Genomic DNA, 22,546 nt, shown 5'->3' with positions numbered 1-22,546 from the left:
ATATCAACAGTAGACTTGCCACTACACAGCTGGCAGGATGGCAGGTAACTGCTGGGAGAGAGATGCTGAGGGCAAGAGGGATGTTACAGGTGTACAGGGGGTGCTACTGGTACAGTATCAGAAAGGGCAGGAGCTGTTGCGTGAAGGTTTATATTGTTGCGTTCCTAGGCAATAGTACTTCAGCTCATCAGACAGGCTTTAGGTGGCCCTGCTTGAGCAGGAGGATTGGACAAGATGACATCCAGAGGTCCCTTCCAACCTCAGCTGTGTTTCTGTGATTCCTGATATTGTAGTAACTGTGGGATAGTAGACCTGTGTTACTATTGACTTGTTTAGATTACTGTTTCTTAACTCTATTCTGACATGCAACATTTCTTCTGAAATGTTTGTCCTTCGAGAGGTGTAGCAGGAATATAGAATCATAGGATAGTTTGGGTTGGAAGGGACCTTTAAAGGTCATCTACTCCAACCCCCCCTGCAATGAGCAGGGACATCTTCAACTAGATCAGGTTGCTCAGAGAGCAATATAGAGAGGAAGATTTTGTTTGCTTTCAGTCTTTGACTAGTGTGAAGTCTGCCAGTAGTTTGGCAGGCCAGGTCATTGATCTGCATCTGGATTGTGGGCTGCTTAATTCCCATACCCCAGTAGGCATCGCACTGTGACACTTTCCTACCAGGTGATCCAAGGTACCAAAGATATCCAATGCCATGTGTCAGCCCTTGCTGTTACGGGGTAGCCCGTGAGGAAAGGGTTTCTGTTTTAGACTGTAACAACACTTCCCATACCTTGTGAGTTCCCTGGGAATGTGGCCAACCAGTTGAGAAATGCTGCTCTGTATTATTACTTTTTATAGCATCTTAAATGATAGATTTTTGCTTTTCATAATCTATTTTGTATGCCTATTTTCTCATTTTGATCATGAAGTAAGGACATCATAGAATCATTAAGGTTGGAAAAGACCTCTAAGATCATCGAGTCCAACCGTCAACCCAACACCACCATGACCACTAAACCATGTCCCTAAGTGCCTCATCTACACGTCTTTTAAATACCTCCAGGGATGGGGACTCCACCACTTCCCTGGGCAGCCTCTTCCAATGTTTAACCACTCTTTCAGTAAAGAAATTTTTCCTCACATCCAATCTAAACCTCCCCTGGTGCAACTTGAGGCCATTTCTTCTCGTCCTATCGCTTGTTACTTGGGAGAAGAGACCCACCTCGCTACAACCTCCTTTCAGGGAGTTGTAGAGAGCAATGAGGTCTCCCCTCAGCCTCCTTTTCTCCAGGCTAAACAACCCCAGTTCCCTCAGCCGCTCCTCATAAGACTTGTTCTCCAGACCCCTCACCAGCCTTGTTGCCCTTCTCTGGACACGCTCTAACACCTCAACGTCCTTCTTGTAGTGAGGGGCCCAAAACTGAACACAGTATTCGAGCCTGTGCGGCCTCACCAGTGCCGAGTACAGGGGCACGATCACTTCCCTACTCCTGCTGGCCACACTATTTCTGAGACAGGCCAGGATGCCATTGGCCTTCTTGGCCGCCTGGGCACACTGCCGGCTCATGTTCAGCTGGCTGTCGACCAACACCCCCAGGTCCTTTTCCGCCAGGCAGCTTTCCAGCCACTCTTCCCCAAGCCTGTAGCGCTGCATGGGGTTGTTGTGGCCGAAGTGCAGGACCCGGCACTTGGCCTTGTTGAATCTCATACAGTTGACCTCGGCCCATCGATCCAGCCCGTCCAGGTCCCTCTGCAGAGCCTTCCTACCCTCGAGCAGATCAACACTCCCGCCCAACTTGGTGTCGTCTGCAAACTTACTGAGGGTGCACTCAATCCCCTCATCCAGATCATTGATAAAGACATTGAACAAGACCGGCCCCAAAACTGAGCCCTGGGGAACACCGCTCGTGACCGGCCGCCAACTGGATGTAACTCCATTCACCACAACTCTCTGGGCCCGGCCGTCCAGCCAGTTTTTGACCCAGCGCAGCGTACACCTGTCTAAGCCGTGAGCCGCCAAACCTAAACTAACCTGATAGCAAAAAAAGTTATTAAACATGGAACTGTACAGAATGATGGGATCTTAGCTAAAATCTGATACTACAACTAAAAGTAACATTTATTAGCACATATTAGGTGTATTATTAGTTGTTTCTCTCTGGGTTTTTTTTTTTTTTTTTTTTTTTTAAATATTCGTGACTGAAAGGAGCCTATGTCATGCTTGGGATACTGTTGTTCATCAGTATTCATGTACTTACAGTAGGATTACTTAAGGTACAAAATTTTGCTTATAAACCTAAATAATAAATTAGTTAAAATTAAGTAAGGCAGAATACTCATGTATTTAATAGCAGAAAATCGATTTAAAATACTTAAGTACAATTTCTTTGTATATTTAAATTTCGGAAATTTTTTTATCCCTTAGTGCTTAAGTTCTATGGTTGTTACTATGGAGAACAAAGTTATATTCCTTTAGTGAAATTAAGTAGATTGTATTGGCTTCATGTCAATTATCTCCTCTTTGTGAGGCATTTAGAGAGTATGTGCATTGCTTAACGCGTTTTTTTCTTGTTTTAAGAGTACTTTTTGTTTTGCTGTGTGAATGACTGCTGTAGACATAAGATGTTTTGGTATAAAATAGATGAACATAATTGCATATTTATACTAATCTATAAGCTGAAACATTATATATTTTGAAATTTTATTATATAACTAATATTACATTTAAATGACTAAGGTACTTACCTGATTTCTTTTAAACTCAGACTAGAAATAATTTGGTCATCCACTTCAGTGGGAAATACCCCTGAAAAGGTCTCAGACATTGTAATGTTTGCAGTGGAATAAGAACTAGGAGGAGGGAATTGAAGCAGTTACAGTTAATTTACTAATACTGCATATGATATTGTTTTCTAGCTCATCATTTGTGTAGAATAGAATGTTTCTGCTTTTGTTATTTTGCCAGATAAAAGCCATGTTAAAATGCAGTGATGTTGAAAGTGCATATCTATAATTTACAGCAAATTTTAGGGACGTCATAACTTATTCTAAACTTAGCATTATTATTCTAGGCTTAAAAATAGCCATAAAAATCTGAAAAAAATTGTAACACAATAAGGAATGTAAATGTATTAAGTACCTACAAAACTTTACCTTTGTCATTTTGTCACATAATTGATACCGAAATATTTCATTCTTTGTGTTACAAAATTAAACTGATTTTAACTCCTTTATTGAACCTTGTTACATTTTGCAGAAATGGATAGGATAGTACTGCTGGTTACCTTATGTTTTCATGTCTTTGCTTTTCAGGTTTTATGCTAGGTACCTAGCAAGTTCTATATGAAGTACTCCATTTTGTGTACTAATGTAAAATATTAATTTGTTTTGCTGTTGTTGGCAAATGGCTTTTTCTTGGAAGATGACAATTAAAGGTACATAAAATCTGAATTGTTTTTATTTTTCTTTTTATAAGTGACAAGTAAAAATGAGTCATACACAAGGGAATTTTTTTAATGGGATTTCTGTCATAACTGTGTCTGACACGTTTTAGACAGAGGGCACTTATTTTTGCACTGCTTGTTCTTTTATCAGTGAAAATAGAACCTACATTTTTAAAATCTCACCATGCCTGAAAAGCACGATTGTTTCTTTAATTATACTTTGGAGAAGCTTTGTACAGCTTTCCATGATAGTTTAGATCTAAAATTGAATTGTGAGTATGCACATTATTTTTTTTTTTTTTTTTTTTTTTTACTTTGAGTTCATGTCAGTGCACTGCTTTCATTAATGGTTTCTGGAAATTTCATGAAAATGACAACGTACTTGATATTTCATATATTTATTAATCTTGACAAAACAATTCCTAACATAGCTTTTCCAGGACACTTTGTTCAATGACAGCAAATCCTCATTAAGGCAGGAAAAGGGATGTTCTCTTGCAACACCATGTCAGCTCTGCAGCTCCCTGAAGGTGCAAGTGCATTTCGGAGTTTGGCTGTAGTTATGTTACATGCAACTGCATTGAATTGTGGAAGATTAATTTCAAACAGTGTGTGGTTTTGTGCTCGGTGTCCTGAGTCTGAGCACCCTCCCCAGTGTGTGATCGGAAGTGACGTGCATGTATACAGGGGTTAAGTGATAAATCCTGTTAGTTTTGTCAGTTGAGATATATAGAAGACTAATTATCGTGAGGAATTTAAACAGAAGGTTTGCGCATATAGTAATGAAATACAAAAAAAGTAGCACTAAATGGATTTCTGTGCTTGAGAGGGAATTGTTTTAAAGTTGAGGAATTTGGGGTTATTTCTCTGCAGTAGGCTCAGTGGTGCCAGCAGTTCCTGTTATTTATTCTTCACCTGAAAGTTCAGTAAGACGCCTCTGTGTCCTTCTCCCAGAATGGTATGCACCACGTGCTGAAGCAGGAGCGACAAGCATGTGTGTTCAGTTATTGCTCACAGTAGGTTCAGATTTGTGCTGGAACGTGTGTTCGTTCTTCTTTCCATTAACTTTAAATCTGAGTGTCAGAGTGCAATACATTACAGAGACGGGTTGTATTGCAGGATGATAGAATTAAGTCTGGCCAGGGACATCAAGGGCAACAAGAAAAGATTCTATAGGTATGTCAGGGATAAAAGGAAGACAAGGGAAAATGTGGGCCCTCTCCAGAACGAAAGAGGAGACCTGGTTACCCGGGACACGGAGAAGGCAGAGGTACTCAATGACTTTTTTGCCTCGGTCTTCACCAGCAAGTGCTCGAGCCTCACTGCCCAAGCCGCACAAGGCAAAGGTGGGGACTGGGAGAATGAAGAGCCGCCCACTGTGGGAGAACATCAGGTCCGAGACCATCTAAGGCACCTGAAGGTGCACAAGTCCATGGGACTCGATGAGATCCACCCGCGGGTCCTGAAGGAACTGGCGGATGAAGTTGCTAAGCCACTATCCATCGTATTTGAGAAGTCGTGGCAGGCCGGAGAAGTTCCCACTGACTGGAAAAGGGGAAACATAACCCCCATTTTTAAAAAGGGAAAAAAGGAAGACCCGGGGAACTACAGGCCAGTCAGTCTCCCGTCTGTGCCTGGGAAGATCATGGAACAGATCCTCCTGGAAGCTATGCTAAGGCACATGGAGGACAGGGAGGTGATTCGAGACAGCCAGCATGGCTTCACCAAGGGCAAGTCCTGCCTGACCAACTTAGTGGCCTTCTATGATGGAGTGACTACCTCAGTGGACATGGGAAGGGCTACAGATGTCATCTGTCTGGACCTCTGTAAGGCCTCTGTTGCAGTCCCCCACAACATCCTTCTCTCTCAACTGGAGAGGTATGGATTTGATGGGTGGACTGTCTGATGGGTGAGGAATTGGTTAGATAGTCGCATCCAGAGGGTAGTGGTCAATGGCTCAATGTCCAGATGGAGGTTGGTAATGAGTGGCGTCCCACAGGGGTCCATATTGGGATGGGTACTGTTTAGTATCTTCATCAATGACATAGACAGTGGGATCGAGTGCACCCTCAGCAAGTTTGCAGATGACACCAAGCTGAGTGGTGCGGTCGACATGCCAGAGGGACGGCATGCCATGCAGAGGGACCTGGACAAGCTGGAGAAGTGGGCCCGTGTGAACCTCATGAGGTTTAGCAAGGCCAAGTGCAAGGCCCTGCACCTGGGTTGGGGCAACCCCCGGTCTCAATACAGGCTGGGGGATGAAGGGATTGAGAGCAGCCCTGCCGAGAAGGACTTGGGGGTACTGGTGGATGAAAAGCTGGACATGAGCCAGCAATGTGCGCTCGCAGCCCAGAAGGCCAGTCGTATCCTGGGCTGCGTGAAAAGAAGCGTGGCCAGCATGTCGAGGGAGGTGACTCTGTCCCTCTCCTCTGCTCTGGTGAGACCCCACCTGGAGCCCTGTGTCCAGCTCTGGAGCCCTCAGCATAAGAAAGACACGGACCTTTTGGAGCGGGTCCAGAGGAGGGTCACAAAAATGATCAGAGGGATGGAACACCTCTCCTCTGAAGGAAGGCTGAGAGAGTTGGGGTTGTTCAGCCTGGAGAAGAGAAGGCTTTGGGGAGACCTTATTGCAGCCTATCAGTACTTAAAGGGGGCTTATAAAAAAGATGGCGGCAGACTTTAGCAGGGCCTGCTGCGACAGGACAAAGGGGAATGGCTTTAAACTAAAGAGGGGTAGATTTAGACTAGATATAAGGAAGAAATTTTTTACGCTGAGGGTGATGAAACACTGGCACAGGTTGCCCAGAGAGGTGGTGGATGCGCCATCCCTGGAAACCTTCAAGGTCAGGTTGGCCGGGGCTCTGAGCAACCTGATCTAGTTGAAGATGTCCCTGCCCACGGCAGGGGGGTTGGACTAGGTGACCTTTAGAGGTCCCTTCCAACCCAAACTATTCTATGATTCTATGACTGTAATTTTGTGCTAACAAAGACTTTTGTCATTACATTTCTCCTTTCCTAGCCTAAGGAAAGATGTCTGTTGTCAGAGATGGTGACTATTTCAGCAGTTTGAGTTTTCATGTAGGCTTGCAACTGATCTGCTACTTGGCTGTTACCACCTAATCCAGAATTTGAGATAGTGGGGTTTTTTGTCAGTAGAGCTCTGAACATTTCACACCATTACCCCCGTTTTGTCTATACTGAGAGTGAGCACAGGGAGACACGGGGACATGGAAACCTTCAGTGAAGGTCTGGGTGGAGCTCAGGGAGTTGCCTGCACTGTTCCTTGTATCTCAAAGCTGGGGCAGCTGAATCTGAATCGTTCCCGAGAGATGTTTGTCCTCCTTGTTCTTAAAATGTGCTGGTGATGAAGATTCCAGAACCTCTCTGCACACTTTGCTCCAGTAATTAATGATTCTTTTGTGAAAAAAGCTTTTTCTGATGCCTCATTTAGATCTTTTTGGACAAACTTTTAGTTCCCTGGGGCTTGTTCTATCTAGCATAACCGTGATGTACAGGTTACTTTTTTCTTCACTGTGATTCTGTCTTGCATATTGGAAAACAGTTGTTATGATTTTTGGTCATTTCTTCTCTGGAATGAATTCCAATTTCTTTAACTTTTCCATGTCTTCCAGACTTTTCGTAATTCTTCTTGCTTTTTTCTAGAATCTCTCAAACTCATTTGTGCTGGACTGAGCTGTTGCGCTCAAAAGCAGACACAGTATGTCCCTCCAGTTGGAGTCTGAGCTACAGATAACTGCTCTGGCTATGTATTTCCCTACGAGTTGTACATCTAACTAAGAATAGTTTCATTTATTCCATGTTTATCTGTCACTAAGAGAAACTTAGTCTTCTGAATCCCATTCATTGTTCCTTCCAGAAAGCTATTTGGTTTTACGTGATTCCTTTATATTCTCTTTTCATTTATACTCACATGGAGAAATATGATTTACCTATGTAGATCTTGTACTTTCCTGTGAAGCAATCGACTCGGAGGAATTAATGATAAATGAGTTTACGGTCTTATCCAAGCAGTAACTTCCCCCTTTCTAAGCCCCTGCAAAGACTTGCAATTTGTGTCCTTACCACCGCAAGAGCAAAAATTGTTGGGATGAAGACCGTTTCTATGAAAAATTTATGAAGAAAAATAGTATTCCAGTGAAAACTGTCTGTGATGTAACAGCATTATGAGACTTTGAAAACTCCTTGGGCTCTGTGCATCAGCATAAAATTGGAAGAGCAGCGGTGTTTTACTTGCGAAGTGCTAAATGAAAGCAGCTGAAAGCAGGCCGCACAGGAGTGCCTCCCTCTAAGCCTCGGCCACGCTGCCTCCTTCGTGGTGTGCTGGGCAGCTCGCTCTCTTCCTTCATTGTCCCCCAGCCTGAACAAGCTGTGAAATAAGTCTCAGTGAGCTCAGAGTTTTGAACATTTTAACTACAAAGACCTCCCTCCTTGTCACCTCCTTCCTTAACCATATTTTACAGCGGTCACCCCCTGTGCTGGATGTACTGCAAATTGCTGTGGAAAGCTAAAGGACCCCCTTGGTAATCTGAAGAGAGGGAGATCTTTTTTCTCCTCATGAACTTTCACCTCCACTGATGAAAGGAACCATTCTCAGACTCTGAACATGCACTGTAGCTAGGGCTCAGGGTATGCAGAGGTCTTTTTTTATTCTGTTGAAAATTATATGTGTTGGTGTCCTCCAAGTTGCCTGTTGGTTATTATGATATTGACCAAACTATAGTCATACAAGGACATGAGCTCTAATGTATGTTGTACCGCATCTGGAATAGATATTCTTGGGAATCGGTTCATTTAACTGTTTGCATCTGAACAGTGGGAAGAGGTAGGTGTCTCCATCATTTATGGGATTTCTTCCGTAGGTGGGACACAAGGATTTGCCAGCAGATACTGTCTGCTATCTCCAGTGAATCTTACGGCTTCTGTGAATGTAGCATGTGCCAAGAATTCAAGTATAAATGAACTGGAAAATTTCCGAGGCTAGCATAGCCATTTCAGTCTTGGTTTTATCAAAAGCTGATTTGTGGATCAAACAAGAGCAGCTGCTGCATTTGCTTCAAAATCTATCTACAACAGTTTCGTCTTTTCTTATTTGTGGATTTCTCCATTCAGCTTCAGCTGCTCACTTTACAAAAAGTTTGTGCAGATTCTGCTAGGTGTTGTCCTACTTATCACATATTACAAAGCAATAGAATGCGGTTTCTTTTGCTGGCCATCCTTGATAGATAGGAATAGCAAATTGTAGCGCTGACTACTCTCCTGCATGTGCCAGATGGTGTCTTTGAGAATACGCTGTAGAGGCTTCCTACGCACCATCCTGCAGATTAAGAATATAAGGCCAGCTACTCAACTAGTGCAAATCAGCAGAGTGCCACTAAACAGATTGTGCAAACCCAGTTTGCATTAGATGCTATCTGACTCATGGGATAATTAATAAAAATTCCTGACGCTTTTTTCAGCTAATTTGTCCTGTCTTCTAAATGTAATAGAAAATGATTATATGCTGCTTGTAGTAAAGCTAATATACAGTACTTGAACAGAGAGGAATTTTTTTCAAGTCATGTTAGAGAAAACAAAAGCTTTGCAATGCAGATGCCACAGTAAAAGTAGTCTAAATATATATAAATAATATTCAAGATACTGTGTGCATCTGAAGTTGCTTTTGAAAAGCATACTGTGCTTTGGAAGCAGTTTATGCAGTATAGACTGCATGTACAAAAAAATTTTGTATTCTTCTGATTTTAGGACATAACTGGGAAACTGAAGTAGGCTTAATATCTGGAGCGATGTACAGATATTACATGTTAGAATAGAAGGAACTGACAAGTGGAAGCTGCTGTCATGACAGTTCACCTTAGGGAATGCTTGCTTTGAATTTTCAGCATTATTTCTAATAGGCTTCCTTTGAGTGAGTTTGCAGATGGTCAGTGTGCTGACTTTGTGATTGAAAACGTATTATAATTGATCCAGCTGTAATCTGTATGTGAGGAGAGTGGTGTGAGTGGTGAAGCAATGAAACCATTTTCTAGGAAATGTATCAATAAGGAATTGTGTCTTTCATGTCCTTTTCTCAAAAAAAAAAAAAAAGGCAAAGTTAGGAAATTATAGGAGATTTTTAAAAGTTGCATTTTGCGTATTAATATTTCGGAGAAAATTTGGACTGTTTAAACACAATGACAATTATATATATATATATATATATATTCCTTAAGGCTTGCAGGGGGATCACATTCCTAAGATTTTAGATTTTTTTGAATGCTGTACACTCATGTTCTCTTTTACATGACAGTTTGTCTTGCAGATGCTGCTGAACATTCTTAAATCCTGTTTCTATTTATGGTACTACTTTTAAGTCTGACCTGAGTTTTTTCTTGAGGCCATCCTAAAAATAAAAAAGATAGCTACACATATTAATGTGAATTACACCAGAGGCGTTTGTAGTCATGCTATGTCAAAGCTGTTTTTGCCATGCTTCTAATGCATGACTTTTGACATGAAAGAATTCAGTGTTTCAGCAAGATTTCCAAGCTTATTTGTCCACTTTAAGTAAAGTAACTTTTTTTTTTTTTTTGAGAACAGCTATTATAAAAATACACTAGAGGCACATTGACACGTTCATACAACAGGTAGGAGTAATAACGAATGTTCCTGTCAGTGAGATCTCTGTCTTGCAATTTTAATGGTACCTTTAATATAATACTTTTTATTTCTGTGGTGCTTTTCAAATTACCATACCTGTCCAGTAGCAAAGTTTGGACAGAGCAGTTCTTCTGGTGTGATGTATTACCCTTTATTTCCCAAAGAATATAGATGATGTGAACTTCCTTAATGTTCCTGAAAATCTCAGAGAAAGGAACATGTTATTCTCTGTGAGGAATTTATTTGCATTTGGCTTGTTGTGCGTGGTACGTGTGATGTGCGTTGTTTTTGGAAAACAGTATTGCAGCAAAGAAGAGGAAAATATTCTTACATTCATATGATCTTACCATACCATATATGACAACTGATCCTGGGCACACTAATGACAGTTGTTTAGAAAACAAAACAAAACAGCACACCTGAAATATTTATTTACAATTAATCTGATAATCCTAATGCATAGATTGCTCACCTACATGTGTATGTTATTCCTGTTCATATTGGTGGTAAGGATATAGTAGATTTCTCTGGAAGAAGATTTCAAATGGTTTTCCTGAGTGCCAGACCAAAACATACAGTTAAAATTTTTGATAAAAGTTTTCCTTAGCCACCTTTATGCTTGAAAAAATCTTCCTTGAATCTCATATAGTCATTTAATACTGTTTCTGTGATCTTACAAAAATGAATTTTAATTCTGGTATACAAAGATTCATCAATGAACTGAAACCCCTCAGAACTGGGGGGCACTATTGCTTGCCATCCTGAACTGTCCCGCACGTACTGCCTCCCCTGTCTAAGCAAAGCTGATGTAGAACCGGGGGTTGGTTTTTAAAATTTTGGCTTCTAATTGCAACTAGTAATGACACTGAAAAACATAAACACCCAACTATTAATTTGAGGATTTCATGGCCTCTTGCTCCTTTCTTACAGCACTTCAGCATCCCAGACACCACCCTTGAGGCTCCAGCTTCAAACCCCATCATTGGTCTTGTCAGATTGTTCTGAAAGCAACCGTATACGTACATGCATACATACATCTCCCTCCTGGCTTGCTTGTGCTCTCCTTCTCCTCCTGCACTAGTGCTTTTTGCTTGCGTCTGAGAAAGGGCCAGGCTTTTCGGGGGGGTATGTGAGGGAGTATTCTGGGATTAGAGCTATGTATGGCAATGGGAATGGTACCCCTCCTTCAGTGTGTTCTTTCTGCATGGTGCTTTCCAGTGCTGCCAACATTTGCATACATGTGGTAAGGTTTTTAGTTTAATTATAATCAGGTTATTGCTTTTTAAAATAATGAGGGGACAGTATTCTTAATAGAAGTAAGTGGATCTGCTTTGAGTTGTTTTTTGTTATGATTTTGGAAGCTGCCTGGTATTGATGTAGTGATATTGCAAAGTTTGCATTTCCTTGATAATTTAATTCTGTGTTTTATTGTGTCAAAATGTAAACAGGAATGCAGTTGTCTGTTAAGAAAATAACAAATTAAATATATCCCTGCACATTAATTATAGTCTGATGCAAGCAAAGTTTTTTTTTTTTGAAGTTCATGATTCACAGAAGCATTGGGATGTAGGCTGGATAAATCTTTTACAAATTATTAATAACATATCTATATTATATTAACTGATGCTGAGAAGTCCACTCAACACTGGGTAATAAAAAACAGTCTTTGCATTGATCAGTTTAATGTAAAATGGGAATCAACAACATTTTTTCTGGTTTTTGTTGGTTGGTGTTTTTTTTTTTGAAGGATGAAGTTGGGCAGAGAAAAAGGCAATGGGTAAGACAGGTATATAAACTTACATGTAAATTGAGTAGCCTAATATAAACTGTGTGTGGAATTCCCTGCTTTTCAGCTATCCAGCTTTAGGACAGCACATCTTTGTGTCTTTGTTTTATTTTTGGAAATAAGAACAAAAAGATGTGTGAATGGCCAGGTATCTAACACTTTTCAGAATTAAATGATGTGTTATCTTTGTGTTTCTTTCAAAGTGACAGATTCTTTGGCCCAGTCTGTAGTCCACCATTTAAGATGGATAATGCAGAAAGATCTTCTTGGCCAAGATGTCTTTCTTATTGGTCCTCCTGGGCCTCTCCGGCGATCTATTGCCATGCAGTATCTGGTAAGTATGTTGGTTTAATTTCTTGGAAACATAGTCATTAATGTCAGTTAGTCATTCCTCTACTAGCCAAATTGTAAAAGGTAGTCCTAGAAAATCTTACAGCAAGCTACTTAGGGGGTAGATAAGTTTCTCCATAAATGTGTTTTCCAAAGTTCAGTTTTTGTTATAGAGGAGTAGGAAGTACAGACATTTTAATACATATTTTTCTGCTTAAACTCCGGGGGGGGGGGGGGGAGAAGGGTTGGAAAACTGTGTTACCATATGCTATCGCAAATGGAGAAACAGTTTGTTCTAGGCATTATGTATGTTAGAAGATTAAGATATCTGACTACTGTTACAGACAACAAATCGTTTTTGCTTCGTTGTATAAAAAAAGAAACGAAGGAAAGGATTTGGGAGAGGAGTGTTCTGGGTAACATTTGGGAACAGTTATTGTGAGTGATTAGAAAGAGTAGATGCATGTATGATCCTCTCTTGGAATGTGGGAAGGACTTGCCTACGTCCATCTGCATAAACTATGGCAGCACCATGTGCAAAATTTCACATTTAAATAGCCGGTGCCCTTAAATGATCAGAAAGAGGGGGTTGTCTGCCCCAAAAGGTGATGTGGGGAGGACTTTGTCAGCCATGAGCTCTATCTAGAATCTGGTTGGGCAGAAGGATCACAAATGGAGGTGTATAAACAATTGTCATAAAGATCAGCCATTTCTTTAAAAATCACAAGATACTCATTCAAAGACTAGCTCTCAGAGGTAAAGCTGCAAGATTTTGAACTTTGGAAAGAAGAGCAAAGAGTTCTTAATTCAGCAAACCAGATATGCTACTTGATAGCTCGATGCATTTCTTGAAATAAATGAGAAGAGTTGGATATAACCTAAAAAGAGGACTTAGAAAACGCCTGATATCCAGGCATGGAACACAGAATGTGTCTTGTTATTTATACCACTGTTTGTATGCACCTGAGCTATATTAGAAAGGCTGCAGCTTACTGTTTCAATGCCATGCCAAACAATTACGTGAAGGCTGGTCTCTGCATGTGAGCTGATAGATGCTGTGGTCCCTTTAATGAAGCTATGTAAGCCTGGAAAAATTTTATCTGCTCTTGCTGAAAGCTACTACTATGTGTTCATACACAGGGCTAATTGTTGAAGAAAACTCTCCTGTATTTCACCTTCTGTTTTTTTTCCTTTAATTATAAGAAAGTACAATTGTATCTACCTGCAGCATAAAGGAATTGGTGGCTTTGTAACCAATAGGCACTGAAAAAGTGGAAAGGAGATAATTTTCATAGGTTTTTATATCTTTGCTTGATTTTTTTCATACAACTATAGTTAAAAGCTGCCTCTTAAGAGAGATCTGTTAAATATATCATACCTTTAATTGAGGGGTAAGGGCTAAGAGCATTTCAGCATGGATCTGTTTCCTAGCAGGTTGCATGATAACCCAGATATGGAAGTAGCAGGAACATCAGGTATAAATACATGTTGGGGTTTTTTTTCCCTTTAAGATAGAAAATTCTAAGTATATCTCATATCGAATCAAAATAACAAAACAATAACCCAAGGGTTCTCATTTTTTAAATAGTCTATAATTTTACAGATGCAGACTGCATCTCATGACATTAAAAGGAGAGAGGATAAGAACAATGTAGTTCACCGGTGTACTGGCAAAGCATGTACAGGTCAAAGCATGTACACAACTACGTCAGTATAAATGTTACTGAGCAGTGAGAGTTGAAGCTTTTCAATCTTTTACGGAAAACTTCTGATTTTTATTCATGATTTGTAGATGCTGATTGTTTTTCAGAGTCCAGAACCAGAAGATTAACTTACAGGATGTTACAGATGTTCAATGGAAAGAATATATAGCTGGTTATTATGTTTTTAGAACAGGTTTGGGGAAAATAAAAGTTTATTGAGCAGAAATTCAAACCATTTTGTTTGAGGCAGAATACACTAAACATTTTAAAAATAAGAGATATTAGATTTTGTTCAGAGTTATTTCAGATCACTGTGCTGCTGCCTAGAGCTCTTTTGTACAATTATACCACTAGGCCTGTTGTTAAAGTTCACTTACTGGGGTTATAGCCTTATTTTTGTAATAACTTCAGACTATTGTCCACAGGAGCTAACAAAGCGGGAGGTTGAATATATTGCGCTATCAAGGGATACCACAGAAACTGACCTCAAACAGCGACGAGAGATCCGAGATGGTAGTGCTTTTTATCTTGATCAGGCAAGTTGCAGTCACACACCACCTAATTATTGTTTACAGGTAGTTTGAAGGAAGTCATGGTTTATATGGGTGGGTGTCGGTCTCTTTTCCCAAGTAACAAGCGATAGGACCAGAGGAAATGGCCTCAAGTTGCACCAGGGGAGGTTTAGATTGGATGTAAGGAAAGATTTCTTTACTGAAAGAGTGGTTAAACATTGGAAGAGGCTGCCCAGGGAAGTGGTTGAGTCACCATCCCTGGAGGTATTTAAAAGACGTGTAGATGAGGCGCTTAGGGACATGGTTTAGTGGGCATTGTGGTGTTGGGTTGACGGTTGGACTCGATGATCTTAGAGGTCTTTTCCAACCTTAATGATTCTATGATTCTATATGATGAAAAATTAGTATGTGGATTATAGACTGACATGTTTCTGATGCAGTTAGAAAGTCTTATATAACACTCTTGATCTCGTTACTACCAAAAATGTTATCTTTACCGAAATCCAAGATTACTCTGTCTCTTCAGAGTACTACAGGGTTGATTTAGGCAGACTATTTTTGATACGCTTCTGTAACGAGGAGTGAGATCCGTTCTGTGCAAGTTAGACAAGCACTTCTCTTGGTATGTCTCTTCCCTAACATTTGTAGCCCGTTAGACGTATTCCTGAAATGAATCTTCTGATCTAGTTTCATTGAAAAAGAGTCTGGTTCATGTATTTTAAGACTGCTCTGTGTTGTAAAACCCAAGCACAGTAAATGGAGACAATTGGGAGACTTGATTTGAAAGCTCACTGCTGATCTGGGCTGAAAGAATGATTTAAACACTCCTGCCATCAGTATTGCCCCAACCCATTAGCTGATTTAGTACAACCATAGAGTGACTTAGATTAGTTAAGGTTTCTCTTTGTAAGTTATCAATGGCATGTCTCCCTTTTGATTATGCAGGTGAAATATACACCTCATTTAGAATGTCTGTTTTCCTAGATACCTAAAATTTGTATACAAGTTAGGTTTCTAATTAAATAGGATGGGTCAGTTTCTCTAATGCAGTGTGAATTTAAATATGTTATCTAAACCAGTTTTCAGTTGGTGGTGCTATAGAGGTTAATGATATCACCATCATACAAGCGATTTGTGGGTGGAAAGGGAGATGGGAACAGGAGAGGAAAAAGAACCTAAAAGCTTTGTTCTCTGTTTTAAAGAAACATTCCCCCCCCCCCCCCCTTTTTTTTATTTCCCAATAATCTCTTTTTCAGCCTCCAAACTTTAAAGAAACCTTTAAATGGATTTTCTTGAAACCATGATAAATGACTTTGAGTGATGGAAGATCCTCAGAATGAAGGATAACAACTAATCCAAATAATTTTTTTGTAGTTATTTCTAGGACTTCAAATTATCTCATGCTTATCTGGAAAGATGAGGGTTGCACAATATGAGGTAATTTAAAGTACTGTACCGTGGATTAGGGCTGTAAATGGCTCCTCATTTACCAGAGGATAAGAGCATTTGTGTAGGCTGTGGGGTTAACTCATAAACTCATGTTAGCTCCATGCCTAACTGCTGTTATGGACAGCCTTATCCTCATGCTTGCTACAGGATAGTCACGGTAACTTACCCCTGGTGTAAGAGCATTAGTTAACTAACGTTTGTAAGAGCTGTATCAGGGACTGTAAGAAGCTCACCGAGATGTGAGATGGTCTGTTAACCCTGTACTTGTCTGAAGACTTTGATCCCAATGTAAGTATGAGGCAGCTTTATTCACTTTGTACAATCTATTTTGAGTGATCTCACTCCAGTAAGAACACTCTAGGAAGATTAGCTTTCTAAGGTAAAGGTCTAAGATTACCTTTCTTCCTCGGTCTGTTGGAATTTTTCAGTTAAAAGGTTTTTACCAGAATCCAGCGCAGCAGTACTTCAGACCAAGACTTTCTTTTAGCAAGATACTAAAATCAGTCAGAATCATGATGTCTTTTCTCAGCTCATGTGTTACTCATCACATGTATAACCAAAGTCTGTTTAAGCTCTGAAGGGAAAATAAGAAAATAAATCATTGGTATTTAGATGAGCACTTTTAAAATATTGGAAAAATGAAAGATGAATCTCATAGATTGTGATGTTCCAGCTGAAGTTTTCTAACCCTGCATTTTAGTTAAAGACACATAAAATATGGTACATGGTTATGTTTAGAACCATGACAGATCTAATTATAGCTCAGTAATAAAAGGGAATAAAGTTTTACAGGTTACACTGGGGCTTGAATTTAATTAATTCATTTAATGATTTTGAGGTTTGCAGATGGCTGTACCAATTCAAAACATTACACAGGCCAGACACTGCTCTCTTTGAACCCCAGACCATGAACTGTTTCAAGACAGAGAAGGCTATCAGTAGGTAGCCTTAACAAAATGCTCCCAAAAGAGCTTGGATTGCTCCCATTGCCATAGGTGAGCTAAAGAGAAGGTGAACTCATATGAGGGACTGAAGATACAGGCTGTGCTTTTCAGATTTACATAGCATTTCTCTTCCTGTGGAATCTCATGTTTGTTCTTCATGATACCCAAGAGAAGACAGCAAAGCTTGAAAGTGTGATTTCCAGAACATCCACTGTATGAATTCTGTGGGTCAAATAAAACTTAGCTGTTGCTTAAGATAGATGAGGCTCTTTGCATGCAAGTCATAATATAGTAATGTAGTTATCTTAAACTTTGAATAATAATATAGTGTAACAAAAGCTGGCATCTTGTCACCAGAAATAACTTCAGGATAGTGAATCATCAGGTTTGCAGACCCACAAGGGTTTGCAAAGTTGTCTGTGAGTGATTGTTAAGATGTTATGGTTGTTTATAGCTCTACATTTAATAGTGACAGATTAAATACTGTAAATTGATATCTCATAGGTTTCAAAACATCGGATATATTTTAATACAAAGTTACTGAATATGATTGCAGTTAGTTATTTAAGATAGATCTGGAAGATAGTGATTTGGAAGCAGTGATTGAAATTCCACATTGAAATATATATTGAAGGGCCGATGTATCAAATATCCTCGCATATTGGCATTTCTTAGTACTAGAGTGAATCAAATGGGAGAAGATTTGGAGTTAGGAAGTTAGAAGAGATATCTGACGAGGGGAAAAAAAAAAGGGGGGGGTGTTATTTACCTCAGAAATAGGGGACCATTAAAATGAAGGTAAACGTTGAATTATCAAATTCATTCCCAATTAAAATCATGTAAAATAAAGGACTTATAATGGGGTAATGGTGAATTATTTGTTTTCTTTCAGGTACTGACAGCAGAAAATTCTGTTTTCTCGTCTTTACCTTGGGCCACTAATTTTGTTTTTCAGCTGTTAATTCACTGTTAAAAGCCTCAGAAATGTCATTATTGCTGTTATTGAGACAATTAAGTAACCTCTTGGTTTTACTCTGTAATTTGTAATTTACTTTGTAATTTTTTAATCTGCATGGGTTAATTATGTTGCGTATCAAGTAATTAGTTAGAATAACTTTATGTTACTTAAATACTTAAATGGCAGCTTGAAATTTTGCTTTTATTGATAGAAGAGCTTGTCTTGCAGAGCGGCTTTCTGTTTCTGTAACTCTTTTTAGTTGAACCACCAACTTGATGGAACCGGTATGGAGATTCTAATATCAGCCTATTGTATTTTCAAAAATTAAGGAATTAGGTTTGATACTTTTATGTCCTTTTTTTTTTTTCCTTCCCATTTCTGATGCAGTTTTGCTTTTTATTGTGTGTTTACAGCTATAAAAGGCACACCTCTGATTTAAACTCTTATTACCACAGCCTCCCACATTTTTAATTACTACATCAAAGGAAATCCTACATTGTTTTAATGTAGTGGATGCAATTGGGAGAGCAGCTAAGCCATTTTGTTAGTGCTTGAGAGGTGTATTGCTCCAGGATTGTGCCACAAACCATGTTGCCTGGAATGCCTGTTTCATTTACATGAAACAAGCTTCCCAAACACAGGCCACTTCATTAAGTGTACAGTCTTTTCTGTTTGGGACAATCAAACTAGCTGAGGTTGGAATAAGTAGAAAAATATTGTATGGTTATGTGCTGAAAAATTACAAATACAGTGTCATGTTTTTGAGGATTTGCTGACTAAGCTGTATCCACTGAGTGGATAAGTATGTATATCACTGTCATTTCTGTATATACAGAGTTAGACTCAGTTTTGGTGTATCTTTGAACTATGTGAACATACTCATTTTAATAGAATACTTTTGCATCCCTAACTGCACCAGCATCATAAGTTGTACAATGATAAAATGTGAAATTGATTGTCAAGATACCAGAAAAATTACCTTCTACCATGGCTTGAAAGACTTCATGTAGTAATCAATTGAACATCCAGAGTAACAGAAATGACAGCTTAAATTGTGCTGTCTGTAAAATGAACATGACATGAAATCCCCCGGAGTAGCACTACACAGACTTGAGTTTGGTTTCTTTTAATCAAAAAAGATTAGGAAGAGAATTAGAAAATAAGACATGAGATTAATTGAATGAAATTATAGTCATATTTGAGAGTGCGTGTGTATACATATGTATATATGTTTGTGTATACATATCAAAAAAATTCTATCTATACTCTAGCAAAGAGATGGGTAAGAATAATTCAGCTTTTAAAAAAATTAACCGGTGAGTGCAAATTGTGTAATTTTGTGACTTATTAACTTCCTACCTTGGAGGTGACAGTGGATTTTTGATGAGCTGGTAAGTTAGCCACAGCAAAGGCATTGTCAGAAGGTATAACTTAGTTGACCGACTGTCACTGAAATATCTGTCTGTCTGGTACAGGGAGCTAGATAGCAAAGTCTGTAGAAAGAATAGGCAAGCAATGTTCTTGTTGTGTCCAACGTTGCACAGAAAGAGGGAAATATTAGGTAGAAACCAACAGTATTTGGATGAAGTTAATCTTTATTGACGTTGACACAGTATATCTTGTCTCTAAAAAGAAAATGCATGATAAGGACCCCTATATAGTAGCCTCTTAACTCGTAGAAGTGATTTTGTTTTAATAATTCGCAAAACTTCTTTTATGTTTCTAAAAGTGTCAGCATTTAACTGGATTTGTTAGGTTAGCAGTTCAGACTCTGGTATCTTGTTCTGATGTAGAGGGCATATAGATGAATGTCTGTGATGTAATGTGAGGAATATTAGGACTGTGTATTTATAATTCCTTATAGATTAAAATCAAAGGTGTGGGCTTCTTTTTTCTTATGTTTGTGACTTACAGACATATTCCACTTTCTTTTCAGCTAGTATTTCCTACAATGCGGGAAGGGGCAATACTTTGTAACGTGGTGTCATAACATTCATAGGCAATGTGGACTCTATGGATGGTGCTCTGAATCAAAGTGATTTACAAGTGATAATTAACTTCATAATCTTTAGATGTCTGCCAAGTACTTAATTTCCTTTTTATTCTGCTACTCATCAGGAAGAAAAATTTAAATAACCCATCTCCCTTATTCTTGTCCAGAAGACAAGAGTTGTATAGAATTTGTTTGTAGATATTTGTACTGGCAACTCTGTTCAGAAACTCAGATTGCTTGCTCCTGGGCCTGCTCTCTGCCAAAGATGCAAAATGTTTCACATACTTGATGTAAATGTACTGTTGTACTAATACACCTGGTGTAAAGTAGCTAAAATGGCCAGAACCTGCCTAGGTGGGGACATAATCTCTTGTAAATACAGTTTGCAGGCACTGTTGCAAAAACATCTGACTGTCATGCTAGGGGAAGGGGTGATGGAAATAAAACAGGTCATTTGACATGTGGTAGTTCAAAAATGGAAAAAAAAATCGTGTGAAGGAAGCTGAAATCAATGGCTGGGGAAGCTAAAATCGGTGACTATGAAATAAAAGACTGTTCTAGTTCTTGTCACATTAACATATTTATGATCTTATCATATGTCGATTCACTTCCTAGGGTAAACTTTTCTAGCCTAGTTTTCTGATTCAAACCTCCAATAAATTCAGGTTGTTTCTTTTTTAGTTGCTTGTCTTTCTGTCTTTCTGTCTGTCTGTCTTTTTTTTCTGTGCCATGGCGTTGCATCATGAATTAGATGCTCACCAGTTCAGGCCATTCTTCCTCACTGAGATGTTAACTACTGCAGACAGCTGGAGTGTCTCTTTGGATACTAACTAGCCTGGCTGACAGTGCTCTGGTATACTGTGATTTCTCTGTCTTTTTTTTTTTTTGTTAATAAAAAAGGATTGAATAACATTATTAAATGCAACTTGCCCTGTAATTTTCCTAACCTCACGGGGGAAAATTAGCTATAAAACCCACCCAGAAAACATTTGATTAACTCAGTGGGGAGGTAGGCTGAATAGTGAAGACGTAGCCCCCCGCCCCCATTACAAAGGGAGAAAAAGGTTGAATTATTTAGTTCTTAAGTTACTTTTTTAATTTGACTAACCACATTAGTTACTATTATATTGATTTTAATAAAACCTGAACATCACATTTGGAATATATATAACTCAGTATATTTGTGGCCTAAATTGTAAAATGCAAAACTATAGTTTATCATCATCTATAAAGTGAAAAATTTTGTAACAAAAAATAGAATACGTATTTTAGGTGAATAGTAGGTCTGTTTGTAATTTCATCTTTGAATGGCATTATATATTCAGAACTTTTTTATTAAATACACTTTATTTTAAACAACTAACACAAGATTTTACAAATATTTAAGGAAAAAGAGAACAGTAAGTTTTTGTAAAAAGTTGAGATCGTTGCTTTGAAACTGGTTGAACATGGCTTTTAATAGCCCTTTATCTTACTACTTAATTTTTGACAATACTTTTATTTTGAAGGAAGTATATTATCACTTCAGTCCATTAAATAGTCATCCATGTCAGCGTTGCTCAACAGCTTTCCTGTTTGCTGAACTCATGAGAGAAAACAATAACTAAGGAATTAAGAGGCCTAAAAACTGAACAAATGTATTGAAAGATATTCTTTGGTAGAGGCATACCATTAGACATGCTGTTTACAGGTATTGTTAAAATCTAGCAAAGTAGATTCCCCAATAAGAGACAGCCTTATATGCTTCACTGCCCTCAACATCTGTTTGTACATCTATCTTTAGACTGTCTCTAAATTTCTACATAATTTGCTATTTCCATATAGGTATTATAAAAAACTTGATGATCATATTAGTTCTATTGCATTTTCTTAAAAGAATAACCTGAGGCACTTACAGTAAATTACAAGTCTTGGTCGATGTCCTCTTCCTTTCCTGGTAAAATGAGGAGTAAAAGCTCATAGCGTACTCCATTCTGCATCTCTGTCATTTGTTTTCCTAGTATCTTTTACTTATTGGTTAGTTTTAATGATTTAAATTTGAAAAAAATTGCTTAATTGTACTATAACCTATGGAAAGAAATTTAGAAGATATCAATTTCCTCTGAGTTTTGTGATATTCAGTAGCTCGGTAGGTTCCAGGGACTCAAATTAATGTCCACTTCCCATCCCTGGAAGACAGGCTGCACCATGGACTTAACAGTTCAAGTTCTGTTAGCCTGCTGCAGCCAGTCAGCATCGTGTTAGCTCAAAACCAGCCAAAGTTTTGTGTTGTCTTTACCAGATGGTCATTAAGGATCTCTTTTCACCATAAGAGACATCTGGACATATCATTGTTGGAATGATACAGGAGTGAATGGAAAGACTTGGGTGGATGAGTTTGCGTGGGATATTGTGCGGGTGGTGGGAACGAGATACTATGTTAGAAGGGACATCTGAAATGTAGGCTGCAGATGTAGGGAAACCTTACCTCATTAGTTCTCATGTTCACTGAGCTACTTGTTCTGTTGTTTTTCCACATCGTAGTTTTGGTTGCTATGCTTGAGTTGGCATTGCAGGGATCCAGTTTTCGGACCGGGGGCAAGTCATCTTCTAAAAACAACTTATCTTGAGGTAGCTCCTTAAAAAAAGACACTTATTACTGATTACATTTGAGCAATTTCTAGCAGCATTTTTTTAATACGGTTCTGAAACGTAGCCTGTACATCATATTTAGAATGATGCCCAGGTCTGAAAAATCAAAGCCCTTTAGAATTCCCCGAGAACCTTCTTCACGGA

At 38.9% G+C, this 22,546-nt stretch overlaps 1 protein-coding gene across 3 annotated transcripts in view; it reads left to right on the top strand.

Moving 5' to 3' along the window:
* Nucleotides 1–22,546, top strand: part of VWA8 (von Willebrand factor A domain containing 8) — a 204,454-nt gene that overhangs the window by 13,714 nt on the left and 168,194 nt on the right. For all 3 annotated transcript variants that reach the window (XM_076363301.1, XM_076363293.1, XM_076363311.1), the window contains exons 3-4: nucleotides 12,086–12,216; nucleotides 14,341–14,451. In XM_076363301.1, the coding sequence (XP_076219416.1) occupies nucleotides 12,086–12,216; nucleotides 14,341–14,451 (242 nt within the window). The remainder of the gene's footprint in view (nucleotides 1–12,085; nucleotides 12,217–14,340; nucleotides 14,452–22,546) is intronic.

This window comes from Aptenodytes patagonicus, chromosome 1 (genome assembly GCF_965638725.1).
Source record: "Aptenodytes patagonicus chromosome 1, bAptPat1.pri.cur, whole genome shotgun sequence".
NCBI lineage: Eukaryota > Metazoa > Chordata > Aves > Sphenisciformes > Spheniscidae > Aptenodytes > Aptenodytes patagonicus.
Note: the sequence above shows the minus strand (reverse complement) of the source record. Positions and strands in the feature narration are given on the sequence as shown.